Source organism: Anabas testudineus, chromosome 4 (assembly GCF_900324465.2).
Source record: "Anabas testudineus chromosome 4, fAnaTes1.2, whole genome shotgun sequence".
NCBI classification, from domain to species: Eukaryota; Metazoa; Chordata; class Actinopteri; order Anabantiformes; family Anabantidae; genus Anabas; species Anabas testudineus.
In genome coordinates this window covers 24,991,358-25,013,352 of record NC_046613.1, presented here as the reverse complement: position 1 = coordinate 25,013,352, position 21,995 = coordinate 24,991,358, and the positions used below count along the sequence as shown (strand labels likewise).

General features: G+C 43.7%; 2 protein-coding genes and 1 long non-coding RNA gene across 3 annotated transcripts; 1 reads left to right on the top strand and 2 right to left on the bottom strand.

Moving 5' to 3' along the window:
• Nucleotides 1–193: 193 nt before the first annotated feature.
• Nucleotides 194–11,342, bottom strand: nwd1 (NACHT and WD repeat domain containing 1). The gene is made up of 18 exons (XM_026344782.1): nt 11,248–11,342; nt 11,031–11,147; nt 10,206–10,560; nt 8,180–9,491; nt 7,748–7,951; nt 5,967–6,120; nt 5,558–5,675; nt 5,308–5,472; nt 4,999–5,196; nt 4,402–4,524; nt 4,126–4,331; nt 3,743–4,006; nt 3,403–3,493; nt 2,696–2,844; nt 2,184–2,457; nt 1,399–1,952; nt 1,126–1,231; nt 194–852 (listed from the first exon to the last, which is right to left on the bottom strand). Exons 1-18 carry the CDS (start codon nt 11,329–11,331, stop codon nt 542–544), a joined length of 4,785 nt encoding a protein of 1,594 aa, XP_026200567.1. The 5' UTR covers nt 11,332–11,342; the 3' UTR covers nt 194–541.
• On the top strand, nt 2,836–5,090 carry LOC113151913. Its single transcript, XR_003297867.1, has 4 exons — nt 2,836–2,927; nt 4,171–4,342; nt 4,418–4,542; nt 5,008–5,090. It is a non-coding gene; the product is annotated as an uncharacterized LOC113151913 (long non-coding RNA).
• A 3,625-nt stretch (nt 11,343–14,967) lies between the features above and the next one.
• thop1 (thimet oligopeptidase 1) lies at nt 14,968–21,796 on the bottom strand. Its single transcript, XM_026345621.1, has 14 exons — nt 21,784–21,796; nt 20,688–20,894; nt 19,261–19,409; nt 18,693–18,800; nt 18,444–18,546; nt 18,196–18,353; nt 17,841–17,976; nt 17,336–17,478; nt 16,894–17,117; nt 16,619–16,820; nt 16,290–16,476; nt 15,859–15,987; nt 15,616–15,752; nt 14,968–15,266 (listed from the first exon to the last, which is right to left on the bottom strand). Exons 1-14 carry the CDS (start codon nt 21,794–21,796, stop codon nt 15,105–15,107), a joined length of 2,058 nt encoding a protein of 685 aa, XP_026201406.1. The 3' UTR covers nt 14,968–15,104.
• Nucleotides 21,797–21,995: the final 199 nt, after the last annotated feature.

Sequence of the window (21,995 nt, the reverse complement as noted above, 5' to 3'; positions counted from 1 at the left end):
ACAAAATGTTGATGATAAAAATCAGTTTGTTCTGGAGCAGCTCAGTCAGACTGAACTCAGGTGATCGGTCAGTCGAGGATTTTTCTGAATGTCGGGGATTTTTGTCCTGCTGACTGATAAAATCAAAACCGTCCAGTGAGTTCGATGTTTCTCAGAATCTGAGCTCAGACGACTCCTGTGGACCTGTTCTGTCAGCAGTGAATCGTCAACACATGGCAGCGAATCCGTTCAACATCGTGAAGGATATTTGTAGCTGGTTCTTCACTAAACAAACTTCTGCTCCCCCTCTGTGTTTTTTTCTGATGTAAACCTGCTCAAATTAAAGCTGACACTTTAATGTAGTTTCTGTTATTTGATTTCAAACTGAATTTGCTGAGGAGCGAAATGTGATGTGGTAAGAAAACTAAATACAGCTGTTGGTTGAATAATAATTTATGAAAACTAAATCATTCTCTGTCTCTCTGTAATTAGTATAAGCCTGGTGAGAATATTATTTCTTAATAAAAATATGTTTATGTCTTTCTCTGCAGGCCCAGTTGTGCTAAAGTACGACACACGTGGAGGAGGGCTTGGCTCTGAGCATGCTCATGAGGTTCAGGTTGAACTGGGCCGGGTTGTAGTCCCGGAGGTCACACATTGAGTTCTGCCGGCTGTCCCGGTTCTTCTCCCTGGAGGTGACCCGGTACTGGGCCTTGACGTTCCTCAAAGGGTTGTAGTCTGGACTGATGTGGTCCGGACAGCGAAACACCTCTCTAATGACGAAGCCCTGCTGAGACAATGCCACAAAGCCGTTCCTGAAGGTCACCATCTTCACGACAGGGGAGTAGATGTACTGAACGTACAGGAGGTTTCCTGAGAGGGAACAAAACACAAACATTCAGCTACAGAGACGCCTTGATTCACAGTGAAACCAGAACTTCTAGGTTCTGTTACTGAAACACCACTTATTTACAGAGAGACGGACCGGAAACACTGCCCTGAACACAAGCTGCAATCTGGACATGTTTGGAAATGTCCTTCTCTCATGTGATGAAGCTATTCTAACACACTCCTCCTGACACGAGATGAAAGACGAGGTTTTGTTGTAAAAGCCCAGTATTAAGTTTGCTTTGCACTGGTACACACCTGTAGCGACGTCCCAGACTTTGACGGTTCTGTCCTGAGAGCCTGTAAAGACGAACTGGTCGCTGTCAGAGAAAGCAGCTGAGAGGACGCCCTCGAAGAAGAAACCCTGAATGTCAACAAACCAACAGACACTGATCATAACCTGTCGTATGGAAGGTGAAAAGACTCCAAATGAAAATTACAATAAATAAATAAAACTTAGCAACTTTAATATACAGTATGTGACAAGGAACTAACAAGGGTTCCTACATTTTCAAGCACAACGACCCTGACCTTGTACTCCATAGTGTGGTCCAATGCCAACGGGTTCAGGGCCCACAGCCTCTGCACAGCGTCCTCAGAGCCCACCAGGGCGTGGGTCCCCCAGTTACTGGCCGTCACACAGGTCACTCTGCTGCGATGAGGCTCCAGGTCTGAGCTGCTGCGGCTGCTGAAGTCGTTGAGCTTCACCTCACCACAGCTCGTCCCGTACAGCAGCCTGTGGTCGGACAGCAGCGCCATCGAAGACAGCGGAGCGTGGAGCAGAGATAGCGGGAGCTTCTCCAGGGGCCCCTCCACCGTGGGGAAGTTGTCTCTGCTGGTGATCTCGAACAGACACACCGAGTCCTCGTAGGCCACCGCCACGTGCTTCTCCTGGGAGCTGACAGCCAGGCACAGCACTCTGGAGAGGCTCTCCGGAGGGGGGATGCAGAGCGTTTCCTGGGGCAGGGCTAACGGGTAGATGAGGACGGTGCCGGAGATCAGACCACAGAGGAGTAAACGTTTGATCTGAGCCAACTCCAGACAGGAAACCTCAGCAGAGACGGGCAAACGCTCTGATAGAGAGCCTGCAAGACCATAACAAGACCGACTGCTCAGCTGGACTTTATTTATTCAGGTGTATGTTTAATACCTCTGCTCTTGTTGGAGAGATGCTGGCTTTTCCTGTATCGTTCTATCTGTGGATGTGCGGCACCTGTTTGACCTTAAATTCTAGGTCAGGTTCAATAAAGCCATAAAACTTCAACTTCCAGAATCAAACGCAGAGAATTAATCATTCGTATTCATCCCTCTCAAACCTGTGTCGTTGTTCCAGCTGATCACTTCTGTCTGACTCGACTGTCGGACGTAGAACACCTGATCTGCGTCTTTGGCGACGGCGACGTGGGCGCAGCCTGACGGAATATGGGCAGTGGGTTTGTGTTGGGTGTCATATTTTAGATTCCAAATCTGGATGCAGGCGGCGGCTGTCGAAGCTGAAACCACAAAGCTTTTATAGAGAAACACAGACGTAACGGGAGCGTGTGAACCGCACAGAGTGTCCATCAATGCACCAGTGGTCACCGACCAGATCTGTCAAGAAAACACATAAAAATGTTGTTGGTGACTTTATTATTATTATTTTAGAAATGTTGATTTACACAAATGATCCTTTTTAAGCTGCAGTTCAAACTGTGGGTTGTAGGTGGATTTCTGTTACTGTGAAGCAGCTGAATGTTTTATTGTGAAGCTGTGAATTTAGAGAAAAAGAGAAAAACTGCAGTTTATTAAAACAGAGTTTAACACTGTCCTTTTTTTGTTCGTGTCTTACTCGTATGAGTTGGTCGGCAGCTCCAGAGACCAGAAGTCTGCAGTCAGAGGACATGCAGGCGGACAAAACGCTGTCGTCGTGCTGCAGGTTGAGGAACCCGTCCACAGAGTCTCCATCGATGTTGAAGAGGCTCAGAGTCCACTCACCGCCTGCAGAAACAGAAACACAGATCAGCTGCAGGACAAACTCAGATGTACACAAAACGAGGCAGCTGAGGAATCCCATCACACAGGTAATTGAAAAAAAATGTCCTTTGCTCATCAAACTACTCACAAAAACACATTTGTAGAATATTTATATATTATCAAATTTGTTTTTGTGCCTTTTTATTTAAAACCTAAATGAGAATTATTGTGAAAACTCAGTTTTCAACTAGTAACAATAAAATCATATTACTTGAAAGAAAAAGTGTACAGATGCAGCTCTTTCTTGTTTGAGCCTGACAAACTCAATTTTCTTTTTATTTATTTGAGCCTTTGAGCAGACAAAGACTGTGCATGTAAGAAAAGAATAATGAATAAAACTGATTAAAAGAAAATGAGGGACGTGGTCGAAAAATGTTTGATGCTGAATTTAGGATTTTAACAATTAGTCTAAAATCACTGTTTAGTTTCTCCTGGTGTCAACTTGTGATAGGAAATAATCCACTCAGTGGTTTTCCTGTATTTGTAGCTGCGGCTTGTTAGAGATGTTAATAAAATTCATACCTGCTAACAGAATTTTTTCATCTTCAGTGACTGAAAGTAAAGAAGGAACCAGAGGAAACTCGACAACTGTCTGTCTGCCTGTGCTGGAAATCTGCAGACAGGAAGATTAATATCAGAATCATTCATTTCAGAACAGAGATTATAAAAACAACAGTATTTTGTTCCGTTTTTAGTGTTAAGGCTCTGCTTCCCCCTACTGGTTTATAGCTGCTGTGAATTCCAACAACATGCCCATAAATCACACTTAACTGTAATATAATAATAATATTATTATTGATATTGTGGATTGATGATAATAATATTTGGTTCATGAACTTGTAGATAAATAGAGAGCAGGGACCTGAAAGAGGAATCCTTCTTTAGAAACCATGAACACTTTTCCTCGTTTTGGTAACGAAACAGAGTTCACAACAGTCAAACGTCTCTGAGGGTTTTCCAGCTGCGTCTCCACAGTCTGAGTCCCGTCAACAGGGTGACGTATTGTGACCAGACCCGAATCCGACAGAGAGACCACAGATTCCTGCAGAACTCCCAGAACCACTAGTCCTTCATCTCTGGTGGTGCTGCTGAAGATCTCCGCTCCATCCAGCTTCCACATCTTCACCTGGAACATCAAAAGTGTAGAAATGTGAACTCACATATGTCAATGACACAATGAGAAGAAACGATGACACGATGTTTTGTAGCATTTGGTGTCCAAATCCAGAGGAACAGTGTTTGTACCTGTGTCATGTTGTAAACACAGAGCAGCTGTCTCTGCTCACACAGGTGGAGGTGTACTGAAGAAGAGGTGGAGTCTGAAGGCACCGCCCCCTCGATGCACAGCAGCTGTTCGCCGTTCTTCAGGTTCCACCTCCTCAGAGATCCGTCAGCAGCCAACGAGACGCAGTGTGACGAGCTGTCAGTCACCTTAACGGACAGAACCGCGTCTGTGCAACAGGTGACACAGGAAGTTATTATAAGAAATAAGATTTAAATTTTGAATCACCTCAGACTGACCTGTGTGTTCCAGCAGAGTGTGTAGGAGCTGCTGGTCTCTGAGGCTCCAAACCGCCACCCCACCGTCATCTGAACCTGCAACTAGAAGGTCCGCCTCCACGCTGATGTCCAGACAGAGAACACCTGGAAAAACAGAGACAGGTGAACCTGCTGCTGCTCCTGTCAGCTAACAAACTAGGACTCTGACTGAAACAGATATTTTGTCTGCCACTACATTTACCTGCAACACTTTATTTTGACTCTTGGCAGAATATAAAAATTTCTTGTGAGAAAAAAGTCAGATTATTCTGCCAATAGCACTCATATTTAATGTTACCTGTATTAACATGTGTTTATAGTATGGAGGTAAAAACAATAATGGCAAAACATGTATATCCTATATCTATAGACCCTATATATGTATATATATATATATTTACTTTGTCATCTGAATAGATTTGAAATGCACTATCACAATGTAATTCTTCATTTTAATTGTTGGGAATTGGCACTAAAATACCTTCCTGATCAGATTATTTTTAACATTAGTATTGATTAACTGATTACTGACTTCTCTCTGTTCTTACTGATAAGAGGTCTAACATTTGTTTTTCTCACCTGCCTGAGGTCCACGCAGCGTGTGCTGTAGCGCCCCCCCTGGCTGCTGCAGGAAACTACACTTTGGGACGAGGATGGGCTCCGGGCAGGTCAGTAACCAGTCCTCACACTGGCTGCAGAGCCGGCCGATCACAGAGGGGAAGGTGGGGGCCAGTGAGGACAGTCTGGCTAACAGCTCGGTGTAGAACAGAGACATGTCTGGAGAAAGATTCTGACATTAAACGTCTGCATGTTTTTACTTTTAAACTCATTTTCATTCATCTCTTCTTCAATACATATTATTTTTGGCTTAATGACAAAACGACTCACCCATGCAACCGTGTAGGAAGTCCAGACTGGGTTTGATCAGGACCAGAGCGTCTTGGATTAGTCCACTCTCAGTGCAGTCCATGTACTGGGAGCACTGGTCCAGGTCATGGATCACACTGGACACTCCGCAGACCCTGCTCTTACAGTAAAGCCACTCAGCGCTGCCTGAAAACACGAGAACAGAATAATCCACTGTTCAGGTTCCATTCAGTTTCATCAGTTCACTCTTCACCCATCAGTTGTTTCTTACCTATAACCTCCTGTCGTAGTTCCTCCCACAGGCCAGCGTGCAGCAGGTGGTACGGCAGCTCCTGCAGCTTCCTGACGTTAGCCAAACCTGGAGCAAACCACAGCGGCTGTGGAGGCACCTGGAACAACACACAACCCGTTAAAATACTGCATCTGTAAAAAGAAAAGCAGGTTACACCAACATCTGTAGCAGCCGGTCGAATGAAGTCCAGGTTCAGGAGTTTGTTGTAATCACATCCAAAAATATAGTTTCTTTATGTAACAGCTTCCTACATAAAATAATTAAATGACTGACATGTTACCCCCACACTGCTGTAAATGCACTGATCAGATTCATGTACTGTTAGTTTCATGTGGATCAGCTGTAGCTCAGCGGCTCCTCCAGCGTCTGGTGTGTGTGTTGTCGGTACCTTTCTGTCAGAGAGGAGCAGCGACAGATCTGGCAGAGCCACCGGCTTCAGTTTCCCTGACCAGCGACCCAGAAAGTACTCAGACAGGATCCGAAGGTACCGGCCGCGTCGTTCTGACGTCAGATAGCGAGATGAGACCGCCTCAAACAGACGCCTGAAAACACATAAAGCTCACGTCTGTACTCTGCACTACTCTGCTCTGCTCTACTCTACTTTGCTCTACTCTACTTTGCTCTACACTACTCTGCTCTACTCTACTTTGCTCTACACTACTTTGCTCTACACTACTCTGCTCTACACTACTCTACTTTGCTCTACACTACTCTGCTCTACACTACTCTGCTCTACACTACTCTGCTCTACACTACTCTACTTTGCTCTACACTACTCTGCTCTACACTACTCTACTTTTCTCTACACTACTCTGCTCTACACTACTCTGCTCTACTCTACTTTTCTCTACACTACTCTACTTTGCTCTACACTACTCTGCTCTACACTACTCTACTTTGCTCTACACTACTCTGCTCTACACTACTCTGCTCTACACTACTCTGCTCTACACTACTCTACTTTGCTCTACACTACTCTGCTCTACACTACTCTACTTTGCTCTACACTACTCTGCTCTACACTACTCTACTTTTCTCTACACTACTCTGCTCTACACTACTCTACTTTTCTCTACACTACTCTGCTCTACACTACTCTGCTCTACTCTACTTTTCTCTACACTACTCTACTTTGCTCTACTCTACTTTTCTCTACACTACTCTGCTCTGCTCTACTCTACTTTGCTCTACACTACTCTGCTCTACACTACTCTACTTTGCTCTACACTACTCTGCTCTACTCTACTCTGCTCTACTCTACTCTGCTCTACACTACTCTGCTCTACACTACTCTACTTTGCTCTACACTACTCTGCTCTACACTACTCTACTTTGCTCTACACTACTCTGCTCTACACTACTCTACTTTGCTCTACACTACTCTGCTCTACTCTACTCTGCTCTACTCTACTCTGCTCTACTCTACTCTGCTCTACTCTACTCTGCTCTACTCTACTCTGCTCTACTCTACTTTGCTCTACACTACTCTGCTCTACACTACTCTACTTTGCTCTACACTACTCTGCTCTACTCTACTCTGCTCTACTCTACTCTGCTCTACTCTACTCTGCTCTACTCTACTCTGCTCTACTCTACTTTGCTCTACACTACTCTGCTCTACACTACTCTGCTCTACACTACTCTGCTCTACACTACTCTGCTCTACACTACTCTACTTTTCTCTACACTACTCTGCTCTACTCTACTTTTTTCTACACTACTCTGCTATACACTACTCTGCTCTACACTACTCTACTTTTCTCTACACTACTCTGCTCTACTCTACTTTTTTCTACACTACTCTGCTCTACTCTACTCTGCTCTACTCTACTTTGCTCTACACTACTCTGCTCTACACTACTCTGCTCTACACTACTCTGCTCTACACTACTCTGCTCTACACTACTCTACTTTGCTCTACACTACTCTACTTTGCTCTACACTACTCTGCTCTACACTACTCTGCTCTACACTACTCTGCTATACACTACTCTGCTCTACACTACTCTACTTTTCTCTACACTACTCTGCTCTGCTCTACTCTACTTTTCTCTACACTACTCTGCTCTACTCTACTTTTTTCTACACTACTCTGCTCTGCTCTACTCTACTTTTCTCTACACTACTCTGCTCTGCTCTACTCTAACGTGGTCGACTCATTTCTTTTACCTGTTGTTGAAGGTGATGGTGGAGACTCCCCCCGTCCATCGTTCCTCCAGCTGGTCCTCTAGGTCCCACCTGAGCCGAGCCCAGAGGAGGGGGGGCAGTCGGATCATTGACGGGGTCGGAGGGGGCGAGCACCTGTACACCTCTTTGATGACATCATCGTCCAGGGACATGACATCACGCAGCTCAGCCTCCAGCAGACCCTCCCTGTGGAGTCATGGTGATCAGCTGATGATGATGAATCAGATACTTTAACTGTCTATTATCTCATTTCAGAAAGCACCAGAGCGTGTTTCCAAAAACACTAAACAGAACAAATGTAGAAGTGGAAATTCATTCTGTCAGGTCTGATGAGGGACACAGAGAAGAAGAGTTTTGGGAAAACACATTTCAGAGCGCTGTAGTTACAGACTGGACGTGTGACCGTCACCTCACCTTGCCAAAGCGATGTATCCCAAAGCGCCTCCAACCAGCTCTTTCCCATGCTTCTCCTCCAGCATCAGGAGGAGCTGTGACATCATTTCCTGTGTGTTAGCGCGCAGGTGTATCTCTGAGAGTGGGGTGGAGGAGGTCCAGCGTTTGGCTGCGGACAGGATGAGTCTGAGGTGAAGGGGACAGCCGGTTGACTCGAAGCTCTGCAGCACGGCGTCGCTCTGCTCTGGGGTCAACGTTCGCTGTGACGCTCGCAGGTTCGACTCCATGATCAGTTTCCCGTCATCATGAGACAAACGCTCCACCTCAAAGAAACTCTCCAAAGACTCCAACTTCAGCCTCATGTTAGCGAACGCCTCGCTGTTGGTATCCATGGAAACCACCAGGTGGATGTTGGGCGGGACGTCGGTGGGCAGCCAGTGCAGTTTGTGGGCGTGATGCTGGTCTGAAAGCTGATCCAGTGCATCCAGGATGATGAGCAGAGTGTTCCCCTGCTGGGAAACCTGAGCGAGGACGTTCTTGAAGAACCTGAGCAGCTCCACGTGAGTGTTAGTCGTCAGCATCAAGGGTGGAGACAAACCACACACCATGCAGATCTGAAGGCAGATGGTGCGGAGGACGTGGTCGACGTCTGGTCTCTGAGGATGATGAGCCGACAGCAACCTGATTACCACCACGGCCCTGGGGTCCAGGACACCTCGCATTTCCTGCGCCAGTTTGCACAGCAGAGCCGTCTTCCCCATCCCAGCAGCTCCGTGGACCACCAGCGGGCTGTGATTGATGTTGGTGGACTCCCACATGGCGAGGCTGAGCTTACCCAGAAGACCCTCCCTACCGTGGAGACCTTTGCTCAGCTCTGCACTCATGGCGAGATGCCGTCCGGCCTCTTCCACCACCCAGTCTGACATTTCCTCCTTTTCCTCGTCTGCGCTTCCCCACATCTTCCTCTGCTTCTGATCTGTTGGAGAACAAGCTGCTGCTTCGATCCGGGTCTTCATCTGCGACACAAATTGCTCACACAGGCTGTCCAGGTACTGGGCGTGCTCTTTGCGTTTGGGGTCAATGTTGCCCTTGCTGAGCTCCACACAGTGCAGGTTTAGGTTCTTCTGTGATGTAGCATAGAGCCGAGACTTGAGGTTGGTGAGGAGTCCCTGAGCTTCTGCGTCCAGCAGCCCGTCAGCGGTCACGTCCATGTACCTGGCGAGCCGTTTGGGGCCGTCTCTTACCCTTTGGCGGGGAATCTCTCGGACAAAGAGGAAAGCAGACTTCTCATCATCGTGCTTCCATAATCCCTGTTCGAACTCCCGCTCTGTGACTGTGGACAAGAAACACAAAAAGACAAACTGCTGTAAAAGTCTCTCCTGGTTAGAGACACATCGATGCCTCACGAACTGCCTCTGTTCATCGCAATGATGCATTGTACTGTTCGAAGATTGCAGAACTTGTAACAGTGTGGAAAGATACAGCAGCACTTGTGAAATCATCTGAATTTTCTCTATTTCTGAATAAATATGACCTAAAACATGAGGAGATTAGATGAAGAATAAAATATAACTGGTTCAAGTATTATCTTAAAGTTTTATATGACACAAAAATGTGTTAAACTCTAGGATTATGAGCTCCATCTGTAAAATCGGAATCAGAAAGTGGATCATGCAGCAAGACAAAGACCATAACACACAAGTCGTTCAACAGAGGAATGGTTCAGTCCTTGGTTAAGTTCAGACGTTAATCCTGTAAAATGTTGTGGAAGAACCTGAAGCAGACAGTTCATGCAGGAAATCAAACATCCTCCCCTGATAAATCCAGGGAAGACGATGTGTAGGGCTGATAAACTGGAAATGTTTAGTTTAGAGAGTCACACCAGCTACTGAAGGCACAGGTTCACATACTTTTCCCAAACTCCTCTTTTATTATCATCTAGTTTTTAGGGTGTTTTGAGTCATATCTTGGCAAAAATAGAGACAAAAGGTTCCCAAACTTTAAAGTGCTGCATATCTGTGGGTTAGGGTTAGGGTTAGGGTCAAACCTGATGTGAAGAAGTGCTGTTTCTGCTCGGCTGTGATGTCCCCGTCGGCCTCAGCGTCAGTGGCAGCGGATCGTAGGAGCTGCAACAGTCGACTCTCTGTGAAACGCCAGGACAGGACGTTGTTGTTGCGCTGAGGCCCACTCTCAGGTCGAAGGTCGCTGTAGTGGGGAAAGTGAGCCGTGATTGGCTGAAGGACGTAGGTTGGCGGGACAGAATTGTTGTCCTTCAAGAACCACTGATTCAGCTGCTTGATGCCTTCAGGGTTTTGGGACAGTTTAGACAAAAGAGCTTCAAACTGTTTCTCTGGGATGAGGCGAGGAAGAGCTCGATGGCCGTACCGGTTCCCCAGCAGACCCTTTAGGGCCAAGGAAGAAAAATAAAACATTATTCTTATTTTACATGTTTCTACCTTATTTCACAGGCGACTTGCTCACTTGACACCAAACTGCTCAAAGTTACAGTAGCTTCTGTCTGAAGAACATTTGTACTCTACTGCTTAATTAGGAGGTCCCTCCACAGCGATGGAGGTTCACTGTGCATGATAAATATTAAATATATCCATAAATAAATAATTCATGATACATTTCAACTAATCCAATTGGATACGAGTCCCTCACAATTCAGTTAGTCAACATCATATACTGAGAGTAACCAACACTGAATATTCATACATGTGTCACTGTGGCACGGACTACTGAGCCAAACCAGGTTAGAAAATCTCAGATTTTAAGGTGAGTAGATGAAATTTGTACTTGACTTTAGTCTTAGTTTAGTGGGCTGTTTTGAACATAACTGGCCTTGTTCTATGGGAAATGAGAGACTCACAATGAAAGCTGGACCGGCAGAAATCCTCTTACACCTTTCAATCTCCTGCAGGAAGATCTCGCAGGACTCGTGGTCTCCAGATGGGACGTTTCGAATCCCCCAGCGCAGATCCACCACCTGAGGAGAAACAGTTGACAGAACCACATCATACTATGAGTTGGTGGATTCCATTGTCTCATCCTTACAAATGTCTCCAACAGGTTTAAAATGTTCTGACCTCAAACACCAGCCCCAGACTGCGGCAGAAGGAGAGGACTTCTGGGTAGGCCTTCTCCAGAAGAGCTTTCCTCTCGCTGTTCATATCTGACCAGAGAAACTGTCGGTGAGTTTGCGCTCTAGAATCCAGGTTTAGATCTTATTCAGTGTAAGTAATTTCCTTCATGTCCCTGATTACATGATTCAGACAGTGTCTGATCAGCTGAGCCACTTTGTTCTGGAGCAACAAGGTGCATTCAGAAACCTGGACCAGGTGTTTACACCAGAGTAGCTCAAATAACACATTTGACATGCGGGTGTCGGTTTTTGTAAAGCTATAACAAACTAGAAAAGAATTTTTAGAACATGTAGAAAAGATTTGCAAAGCAAATTAAGGAAAATCTAAGAAAAAACTAAACAGACGTGTTTGAGTTCTTCTGTTCTGACCTGTGAACGTGGAGCTGATGAACACTCGGATCATGTTGGAGCTGGTCTTTGTCCACTTAGCTCCACCTGTCCGTCCTCTCAGGACGTCCTGCAGGCTGACGTCCCCTGCTGTCGCTGGACGCTCCGCCATCGTCTCCAGCTTGAAGCCAAGTCGTCCTCTTCCTCAGCTGCCCTCCTCTGTTCAGTCTGTGTGTTTCCCTCTGAGAGCTTCCTCCAGGACAACCGGTTTTCCCACATGACCTGCTGCTGTACCTGCAGTACACCTGTCACTGCTGCTGGAGCTCCCTGTCACTGGCTGTAATTAAGTGAAACTGGATTAACTGCATGAGAACAAACCGCAGCACAGCCCTGTTTTATTCTGTCACTGTATATCTCTGGTACCTGGGGTTTGTTAAAGCTGTTACAGTTCCATTTGGTCTTTATTGCAATTCATCACGTGATCTGCAGAACATCTGAACCTGTCCCCACAAACATCAGCCTCAGTGCCCAGCAGGAAAGTCTGAGCATCACCAGCGTGATGAGGATCACGAATGTTTGTACTTTAACACTGATGCTGCTACAAATAAGATCATCATGTAGTTTTTCATCATTTTGTTTCTAATAACTGAGCTTTGTGACTCCACTGTGTTCATTCTGCCTTTTTTCTCTCTTTGGTTGAAGTTAAAACCGTTTCCCCAATAAAACAGATACAGGAACAAAGGTCTTTATATGGAAGCTGTCCAGTGCCACAAAAACACATTTATTAAATGGTTTGTTTTTAATGGATGAATCTGTTTTTTTAAGAAAGTGTATTATTAACTAGAGAACCCATCTTTTTTGTTCATGCAAGTAGTTCAAAAATATCACCCTGTACCCAGTTAATACCTAAAGTATTTTCTACCACGGTTTACTGGTGTCCATTTCTGGACCTGAGGTGACGTGGAACGTGTCTCACAGGTCAAACTTCAAACTCAAAATTCATTGTAACAAGAAGCTGCTGAGATACAGCTGTTGTTTACTACATATACAGTACATATAACTACATCTACGTTTTATTATTGACAGTTTTTTTTGTCCATTGATAATATGCAAAATTATTAACGTGTTGAATAATTTGTGATTTGAAGCGAATAAACGTTCAGTACTTTCATACACTTTGACATGTAGCCGGAGGATCCTGTGCTTAAGCAAACTAGGTTTTATTAAGTGAGCTTTTTAAAAAAAATAGTCTGAATTATTTTCTAGGTATAATGAGCATTATGCAGAAATCATTTTATTCAGATTTGAGTGTTCAATCATATGTTTATGCTAAGCTAGGCTAACGGTCCCTCTGAAACACCTCAGTGGTAGATGTACAGTCTGCTAATTAGCCTGTAATGTTCCTTTAAAGAAATCTCTTTCCTAGTTCTTAGGGGGTTTAGCATCTTTCCCTTTGTCCCCTGTGTTGAACTTACCTGAGGCTTTACCACGCACCTGGTGGGACCCGGTGATGGCCCCTTGGGGCCCCCACTCACAGCTGCAGCTCAGTACTAATTAGACAGAAGATGAAGGTGAGGATGATAATAATGAGCACAACAAAGGTGCTGTAGCTCTGCAGGATGGACGGAAGGTTTTTAAACAGTTTAACACCTGCAGCAGGTAGCAGGTGGCAGGATTACACAACTGTCTAAGTATCAGTGTAGTGAAAGTATCACTTCAAATACTCAATTTTAGGTACTTCTAAATACTTTAAATTTACTTAAGTATTTGCTCAAAAATCTACTTAAAATACAAATAATTCAATGTTTCCAGGTATCACGTCAGCTAATGTAAAACTATGTATTTTAGACATAACTGAACCTTCTGCTCCACGTTTCTGCAGAAACGTTTAAACCTTAAAAACCTGTAATCTCCTGTAAGTAGAACTGGAGACATCGTCTTTAGCAGCTTGATGTGGATGATTGAGACTCTCTGCTGCCTCCACCAGCACTAACTTAACATGGATCTCTTCTTCTTTTTAGGTCAGTGTGGTGAATAAACTGAATCATCTAGTATCTTAAATGAAGGCTGAGCTTAAATCAATGTGGTGCTTCATCTCTGTGCAGCAGGTTCCACTGAAATGAAGTGAAACTAGAAACTGGAAAAATCACAATCATGAAGTGGAGTTTACACTGGTTCATATCTAAGGAGGTTGAACTGCTGAAGAGTTGTTTTTGATCATGTTCAATGTGCTCTTTCACCTCCAGGCTGTTGTTAAAGCAGAGCTGTTGACCTGCAGATCTCCGAGGAGGTTACATCATAAACTCCAGCTGGAAAACACCACCTCTGTACCTGCTGACACCAGCTTAGTCATCAGACTCACATCAGTTCAACTGCAGCCTGTATTAAACCTGTCGTAGACCCTGTGGACAAAATCCGGTTTCAATCCATTACCAGGTAAATCCAGGTCAGAGTCACTGATCATGTGAGAGAGAGATTCATCATAAATTATAAAAAGCATCAACAGCCTCATTCCGAGTATATTTATCATGAAACATCTTTTACCCGTTATTAAATTCTGACCATGTCGACTTACTCCACCTGCTCTGTACGAGACCATGCAGGAATTAATTTGTTTAAACTAACAGATCAATTATTTCACAGCAGGTTCCAGTGGTGGATTTTAATTAAAGCAGATAAAATGTTTTACCTTCAACTGTTTCTACAATTTGAATCATGGTTGATTTATTTTGGCTCATGACTTCGGAAGTCAACTGGCTGCTTCAGTGATGAGTTAGATGAGTTCCTGTTCTGTTTTTACTTTGACACAAAAGAGCATTTATTTTGTAAATTGTGGTCGAAGAAGCCAAATTAAATCAACCATGCTTAAAAATAATAAAGAACTATATCTATGTCAAATGATCTTGTTTTTTTAAATTGCGATTTTAGCTGACTACTAAATACTGTAATGGAATATTTATCTACCGTCCTTATTATTATTATTATGATCTTTACCTGCTCTGTACTAGTTATGGGCACAGGGTCATGCGTTACATGTATGTTGTGTATATTCTTACATGTGTTGTTGTAGCAGATGCAACTCTGTGCATCACTTATGCCCAAGACACGTTATCCTCTTGGGGACAATAAGGTAAAACTAGACTAGAAAAATGGAAAACCAGCACAGTTGTTGGTGGCAAAAAAACAAACAAACAAAAAACACACAGAAAAGAACAGGTCAGACTCTGGTTGGTGAGAGACGTTCATCCCTCTGGATTCAGTTCTGTCATGACTTTTTGTACATTTGTGTTTTTATGTCAGGGTCATTTTAACATCAGGTATTCAAACACACAGGGGGTCACCTGAAATCATTTTATTTATGGGTCACCTTTTCCCCAGGATCAGTAACATTTTCCTGTTTTTTTCTAGAAAACCTGCTCAGTCTGTTGTTCTCTATGTGTCACTGCTGGGGGTGGAGCCGGCTGTAGTGACTGGTCAGCAGGGACACGGCGTGCCGGTCCCCAGCTCAACTGTTAGTCCTTTACTCAGCAGGAACGCTTCCTGTTTGGGTTCCCGCCCAAGGAACTTCTTCAGCATGTCGGAGGCGTCCAATGAGCCGCCGGGTCGTAGGATGCACTTCCTGTAATCCAGACCCACCTGAAGAAAGAAAAAAAAAAAAAAAAAAACAGCAAACAGAAACTTAATCAACATCCAGTTTAATTTAAATCTTTTCTAAGGTAAGCCAACAGTTCCCCCTGCTTTCAGTCTTTATGCTAAGCTAGGCTAAATATGTCCTGGACCTGTTCCTGTACTGGACACATACACTTCCAAAGTACCTTTTTACATTCACCTGTTTGACAGGAATCCGAGGAACAACATAAAACTACAAATAAAAACAGTCTTTCACTATAAGTTTGACACTTTTTCATAAATAAATCAAAGATAAATAATGGATACGAAGTAGTCAAAGTATGAAGTAAGTAAAGTTTGAGCTGCTGGATCCGACCTTTGGGTTCATGATTCCCTCTTGTTTGAAGCGAGCGTAGAACATGTCCATGGAGAACACCTCGCTCCACAGATAACCGTAGTACTGAGCATCATAACCACCGGCCAAGTGTCCGAATGTCGCTGGCATATTGGTTTCTGCAGGAGACAGCAACAAATATTTTTACTCCACATACTGTATGTACTGGTGAAGGTTGGCATTGTTGGTGGTTAGGACTAGTGTAGGATCTGGTGTGTGTGGGACCTGGTGAGGCAGGGATTCCCAGGACTTCCTGACAGAGGCGTCCATACTCGTCTGCGGCATCAAGTCCAGTCCTGGTGTGAAGAGCCTGATCCAGCTTAGCCAGAACAATCTGCCTCAGGTTAAACAGACCTGCAGGAGAATCACAGCCACTAAGTTAAAGACCAACTGCATCAATCATCAACTAACCGAAGTGACCGTTTTTTGTCCATTGGCCACAAAATGTGCAAAAGTTTATTTTATGTTTATGTGAGTTTTTACAACATGTAGGACAATGATGTGCATCATCCTCAAACCTTCAAAAATCTGTTCTAGTCTACAGAAAACCTACTTTATACCTCAGTCTCTGAATGAAACATTAACACCCCCCCAAAAAACAGATTTTCAACAAAATCACAGTTCCCATTTTGCTGAGTTTCCTGTATCGTACGCACCAGTGTTAGCGAGGCGAGACTTGATGAGTTTGTCGAGCAGCTCGTCGGGGATGGGGTTTCCCGTCTTATAGTGCTTGGACATCCTCTGCAGAGGCTCCTTTTCCCAAACCCAGTTCTCCAACATCTGAGACGGAGCCTCTACAAAGTCACGTTCCACATGAGTCCCGCTGAACATGGCGTAATCAGCCTGTAAACAGATTTACTAACTCAAACACAAACTACTCAGCATTTAAAATCCTTCTGGATCTGCTTAAATCTGTACTGGAGGCTGCTAGTTAAACAAGTCATGGACTTCTGACATTAGAGCTTCACCAAAAGCTCAAACTGACCTCAGCACAGAGCTGGTGCATGACGTGACCGAACTCGTGGAAGTACGTCTCCACCTCGTCGTGCTGCAGAAGAGATGGAGCATCGGCTGTTGGCTTGCTGAAGTTGGCCACCATGGCTGCCACTGACATCTGCCGCGTGCCGTCAGGTAGCAGACAGCCGGGCTGCAGGCCGAAGCAGGCAGCGTGACCATACTTTCCCTCCCTGCACAGGAGAAGACACTGAGAACACCCAGAGACTTTCGAGAACCCAGTTACCTGGCCTGCTGACTGCTTACCTGGGATAGAGGTCCAGGTAAAACTGGCCAACCATCTGTCCACTGCTGCGGTCCTTCACACAGTACAGAGTGACGTCAGGGTGCCAGACAGCAGCTCCTTTCACCAACTCAAAGGACAGACCGAGCAGCTCCTGGTAGATATCTAACAGACCTTTAGTCACCACCTCCATGGGGAAATACTCCTTTAGAAGGTTCTGATCCACTGCATACTGAGTCTCCTCCACCTAAGAGGTGAGGAGGGAGAGGAAGAAATTACAGTTAATTTAAAAAAAAAAAAAAAAAAAAAAAAAAAAGAGAAGAGGACCAGTTTTTATTAGATAACTATTCCTTCAAGAGTCACATCAAATGGAAAAAACAAAAACAAACAGTGGTTGATGCTCACATCACTGTCAAAACTGATAATTGCTGTATGGGCTCTGAGCTTTGTCAAGGTGACTCTCACCTGGGTCATGAAGTAGCGGGTGTCCCAGGCATGCAGCTCTCCATTGAAAGGCAGACTTCTCTTCTTACATTCCTCCTCTTTCAGTTTGAGGAGGACAGCCCGCTCTTCTTCACCCAGAGGCTTCAGCTTACGAGCCAGATCCTCTGAAACATAACACAGAGAGACGGAGCACAGAGTCAGGAGAGAAAGTGTCCTCTAACACCTGAGTCCACATTTCTGATCTGTTGAAGAGCAGAAATAAAACACTGTCTCCAACACAGCAACTGATTAAATTCGTATCAGCTGTCTTCAAAAGAGATACAAACTAAGACAAACATTATGTTTACTTCTCTTTGCAGGTTTTACTGTCACTGAAACAATCCTTTCACAATAACAATCACAGCGCAGATACAGTGTAAACTGAGTAAACTACCCACTACATCACAAGATCTAAAAGAAGCTGTGCTGGCAGAAGTTCCATTTGTGTTTTATCTGGACTCTAAAAAAAAAAAAAAAAAAAACTCACCCAAGAAGGCAGCCACCTTCTTCCCAGATTTGGCCATGTTCATCTCCAGGACGAAGTCGGCGTGCGTGGTGAAGTCGAGCAGAGAGCTTTTCTGAGCCCGAAGCTCAATCAGCTCCTTCAGGATGACTGAGTTCTCCTGAAACACACACAGGACAAAGTGGCTGAACTGAGGGATTGTTAAGGTGGTGAGTGCAGTATTATTATTATTACTGATAGAAAAGTGGAGACAGAATAACACATCCTAATAGTTTCATTTCAAATCCTTGAAAATGATAAAAACTCTGTTGCTTTACACTGGAGCTGGGCGACATTTAAAAATGTATCATGCTAAGATTATTTTGTTTTTCTGTCTCACCTCTTTGCAGCGGGAGTTGAAGGCCTCCTCCAGCTTCCTCCGGGTTTCTGGGACATAGCATTTCTTCATGGTGGGAAAGTAATGAGGATACTTTAGAGTGACCTTCAGCTTCTCTCCATCTTTCTCCAGAGAGCTCAGGAAGTCCTCAGGGAGGCCACCTGAAGCCAGAACATTTACAGTCTTTAATAAACAGGCAGGAAGACCAGCTGAGACTTCCTGAGAGCTCCACAGAGGATCGGAGGACTTACCCAGCTCGTCTCTGGTGAAGGACAAGCCCGTGGTGTCCTCATTCAGGTTCTTGTTGAAGTCGATGCAGAGGTTGCTCAGTTTCTTCTTGATGGATTTGATCTCCTGTAACAAGTTTGTAGGAGATAGTTAATGTTCAGTAAAGATTTTTATTCCTAAGAGTTAAACAAACCAGGGGCAGTGGTGGTCGAGTACAGACAGAGTACGGCTCTCCGTTTCCCTGGATCAAGGAAACAAAATCCAACCATCACCTCTTGAATGCCTTTGGGCAGGTGGAGACCGTTTCTCTTCCCCAGTTTTATCAGTCGCTCCATGTAACGCTTCGTCTCTGCAGTGAAGCTTTCAGCGTCGATCTTCTTCTGCAGACAGAAACAGAAACACTGAACTGAAACTGGTCCAAATATCTGAGTGGCTGCTGTCAGTTTACTGAGAGGTAAGGTTCAGATAACAGGTAAAGAACTTTGTTTTGTTTTTTGTTTTTTTATCTAATAAAGAGATGTGTCAGTACCCGTTTTTGAATATTGGGATCGTTTTAAATTTGGTGCAAACTGTGTTTCTTTTATCCATAAATAAATATATCAAATAAGTATAAGTTGAATTACTTTTACCGGTATAATGAAAATAACATGAAGTCTTATATTTGGTTTATTTACCTTCAAATGCAGCAGTGTGCTGCTCAAATGAAATGGCAGCATGATGATTAATTACTGCTCTGAGCTTTCTGATCATCTCAGTTTTTATGGACCTGAGCAGACGCCAGATGTCCAATATGCAGAAAGGATGACCAAACCAAGCTGTCGTCTGCATCTGTCAGCTCACCTCCAGAGCAACGATCCTCTGGTAGACGTCCTCCCTCATACTCATCTCCACGTCGAACTCGGACAGACGTTTGTCGGCCTCTGTGCTCGCTGCCCGCACCTCCTTACATAAAGACACGTGCTGCGGGAAGTCCAACATGTTCCTCTGGACTGAATCACACAGGAGAGAGGCCACAAGTTCCTTAAATGAATTCAACATCATCCAAGGTACAAACACTTTTTTCTGTTCTATGTTTTATTCTATGTCTCTTTATTCACCTAGTAATAAATGAGTATAGTAGAAACAGAAAAATACAGTATTACAATACAACACAGGACTGTGTGCTGATTGGTGATATTAAACCAATAAATCACCTGAACCATAATCATCTCCGGTTTCATTAGATTCTCTAGATTTATTTTATTCTTGTTCTTATAGACTCATCAATACGTTAAAAAACATTTTCCTTCTATAGTAGCAGCACTGGTTGGAGGCGTTTTTTGGTTTTCAGCTGCCTCCAAACAAAGGCCCCATCTCTATTGTAGCAGCAGCAGCTGGTTCAGCTGGTTTCTCTACAAACTGCTGATGAGTCTTTACCATCACATACGGATTCTGCTGATTCCAAGCTTTACTGCAGCACTGACAATGGACAGCCAACCTGTCAGGTTTATGCTGGCTGACCTCTTTACATTCAGGTCATCTGTTAACTGTACAGTAGATAGAAAAATTATCTGGAGGCTCAATTATAATGTTTAAAAAAGTGGGTCTCATGCAAGAGGCAATCGTGTTCATATTCATAAATTGTCTTTTGAAAATTTGGTCTTATAAAACTGTTCATCTGGAATTTTCCCACATCCATCCATCATCCTAACCACTTGTCCTCTTAAGGATCACAGGAGTGCTGCGCTGCATCTCAATAAATGTGCCGTTGTGGATCTGTGTTGCTTACAAGTTTTCTTTTTCCCCCAGTAATAGCTGAATCAGTTAGTTGATCAAGAGAAAAATAGATAATAATATCAAAAGTTATTCTGATGATTGGTGAATTGTTTTAGTAATTCTCTGAGCAAAGAAATGCTCAGAGAATTGACAAATGTTTATACTGTGACAAAAAAAATTATGTTGATTTGACACTTGACACAAAGAGACATCTGAAGACTTCAGAAACTGTGATGGTGATTTGTCATTTTATTATTTTATTGATAGTAAAAATGATTTATTATATATTAATTATAATAAACATACAAATTCAGCATTTTAAATTGCTTTAGTTAACTGTGGGATTCTATGCTCATTTTGTTTTTTATTAAAACATTTTTGTATCACTTCTACAAAAAGAAAGAACTCCAGAGAACTGACTCTGAATAATGCTTATTTTTGTATCTTTTGGATGTGAAAACATTCAGATTTCATTTTGTAGCTGCAGCGTGTTGGAAAACATGTGCACTGACCAGTGTAGTCGACCTCCACGTCAGCGAGGGCCTTCAGCGTGTTCTCAAAGGTCACATCTTCCAGGTCCAGCGCTCCAACGCGGTCGTAAACCTTCTTGGTGCTGGTGATGAGCTCGTCACACAGCTGCTGGATCTGCTCAGGGCTCAAGTCCCAGCGTAACCGGTTCTCAGAGCTGACTGGTACCGGACTGCCAAACACCACCTCACCTGAGACACCAGGACAGGTGAGGGCCAAGCAGGATCATGAAAGAAATTAAACAGTAACTGGCGTTTCAATTATTAATTAAACCAATGTGCACTAATAAAAATCACTCTACACTATTTCAGTATTCACAGCAGAGGTCTTTAAAATTTACAGTGAGTATTTCTAAACTTTTGTTTTCTGGTCACATTGTTCTACATAATACAACTGTTTAAGAGCTGCAATAACTAGTCAATCAATAGAAAAACAATTGGCAAATTCTGCTTTTCTATTAGTATTTTTTATTTCTGCATACGTACAACCCATCAGTCTTTTTTTTTTTTTTTAAATCAAGTCTTATTATTCTTTTACCTTTTACCTGACCTCCCTGTGTCTAGTGTCCGATACAAATATGTGATCAATGTGCCGGATTCATAAACTATACGCTGTCAATTTAGAAAACCGTTTCCTTTACCACGTTTGTGCGTTTATATACATATATAATCTTAAATAGATGAGGAAATGCTTCTGGGGATTTGTGTGTCAGAGGATGACATAACAGTTTTAACGTGGAGTCAAGGTGCATCAAACTGCTCAGCAGTCAACGTTAGCTCGGTGAATGAGCACGAACACAACGTTACTACACAAAAGCAGCAGAGAAACAGAGCCAGCGATTTAACGCACCGACTTTCTTTAGGTTTTTATCCCCTGAACCAAGAGCTCATTTTTTCCTCTGTTTAATTTTACCTGGCCGAGGTAGCTAGCCAGCTAGCTACCGTTAGCGCTAACTTACGTTAAAGCTAATTAAGTCCGTATGAATGAGAAACAAACGGAGACGAAACATGCCGAACACCGAGGTAATTCAATTTGACGTTACCGATTCTGTTACACTTCAAACATCACGACATTGCTCACCTGTCGGCCCCATAGTTGATAAATTGAATGCAGGTTCGTGTCCGTGTGTTCACTGTCAGCCCGCGGCCGATGTTCACGGTTAAAGCCGCTAGAAAACACTTCCGGTCACTTCAAAATAATTGTTTCTTGGTGCAAAGTAGATATCTCCGTATTTTAGAACTATATACAATATAATGAAATAAATGGAAATAAATAAACGCCACAGTATTTCA

What these genes read in the sequence shown, in the direction of transcription:
- thop1 (XM_026345621.1), bottom strand. An exon ending in TGCCCAAAGGCATTCAAGAG is followed by an intron (nt 18,547 to 18,692) that starts GTGATGGTTGGA and finishes AACTTGTTACAG; the next exon opens with GAGATCAAATCCATCAAGAA. An exon ending in CTTCACCAGAGACGAGCTGG is followed by an intron (nt 18,354 to 18,443) that starts GTAAGTCCTCCG and finishes TTCTGGCTTCAG; the next exon opens with GTGGCCTCCCTGAGGACTTC.
- nwd1 (XM_026344782.1), bottom strand. Translation starts at nt 11,331, where the DNA reads ATGAACAGCGAGAGGAAAGCTCTTCTGGAGAAGGCCTACCCAGAAGTC. An exon ending in GTCTGGGGCTGGTGTTTGAG is followed by an intron (nt 11,148 to 11,247) that starts GTCAGAACATTT and finishes GTTTCTCCTCAG; the next exon opens with GTGGTGGATCTGCGCTGGGG. An exon ending in ACCACACTATGGAGTACAAG is followed by an intron (nt 1,232 to 1,398) that starts GTCAGGGTCGTT and finishes GTTGACATTCAG; the next exon opens with GGTTTCTTCTTCGAGGGCGT.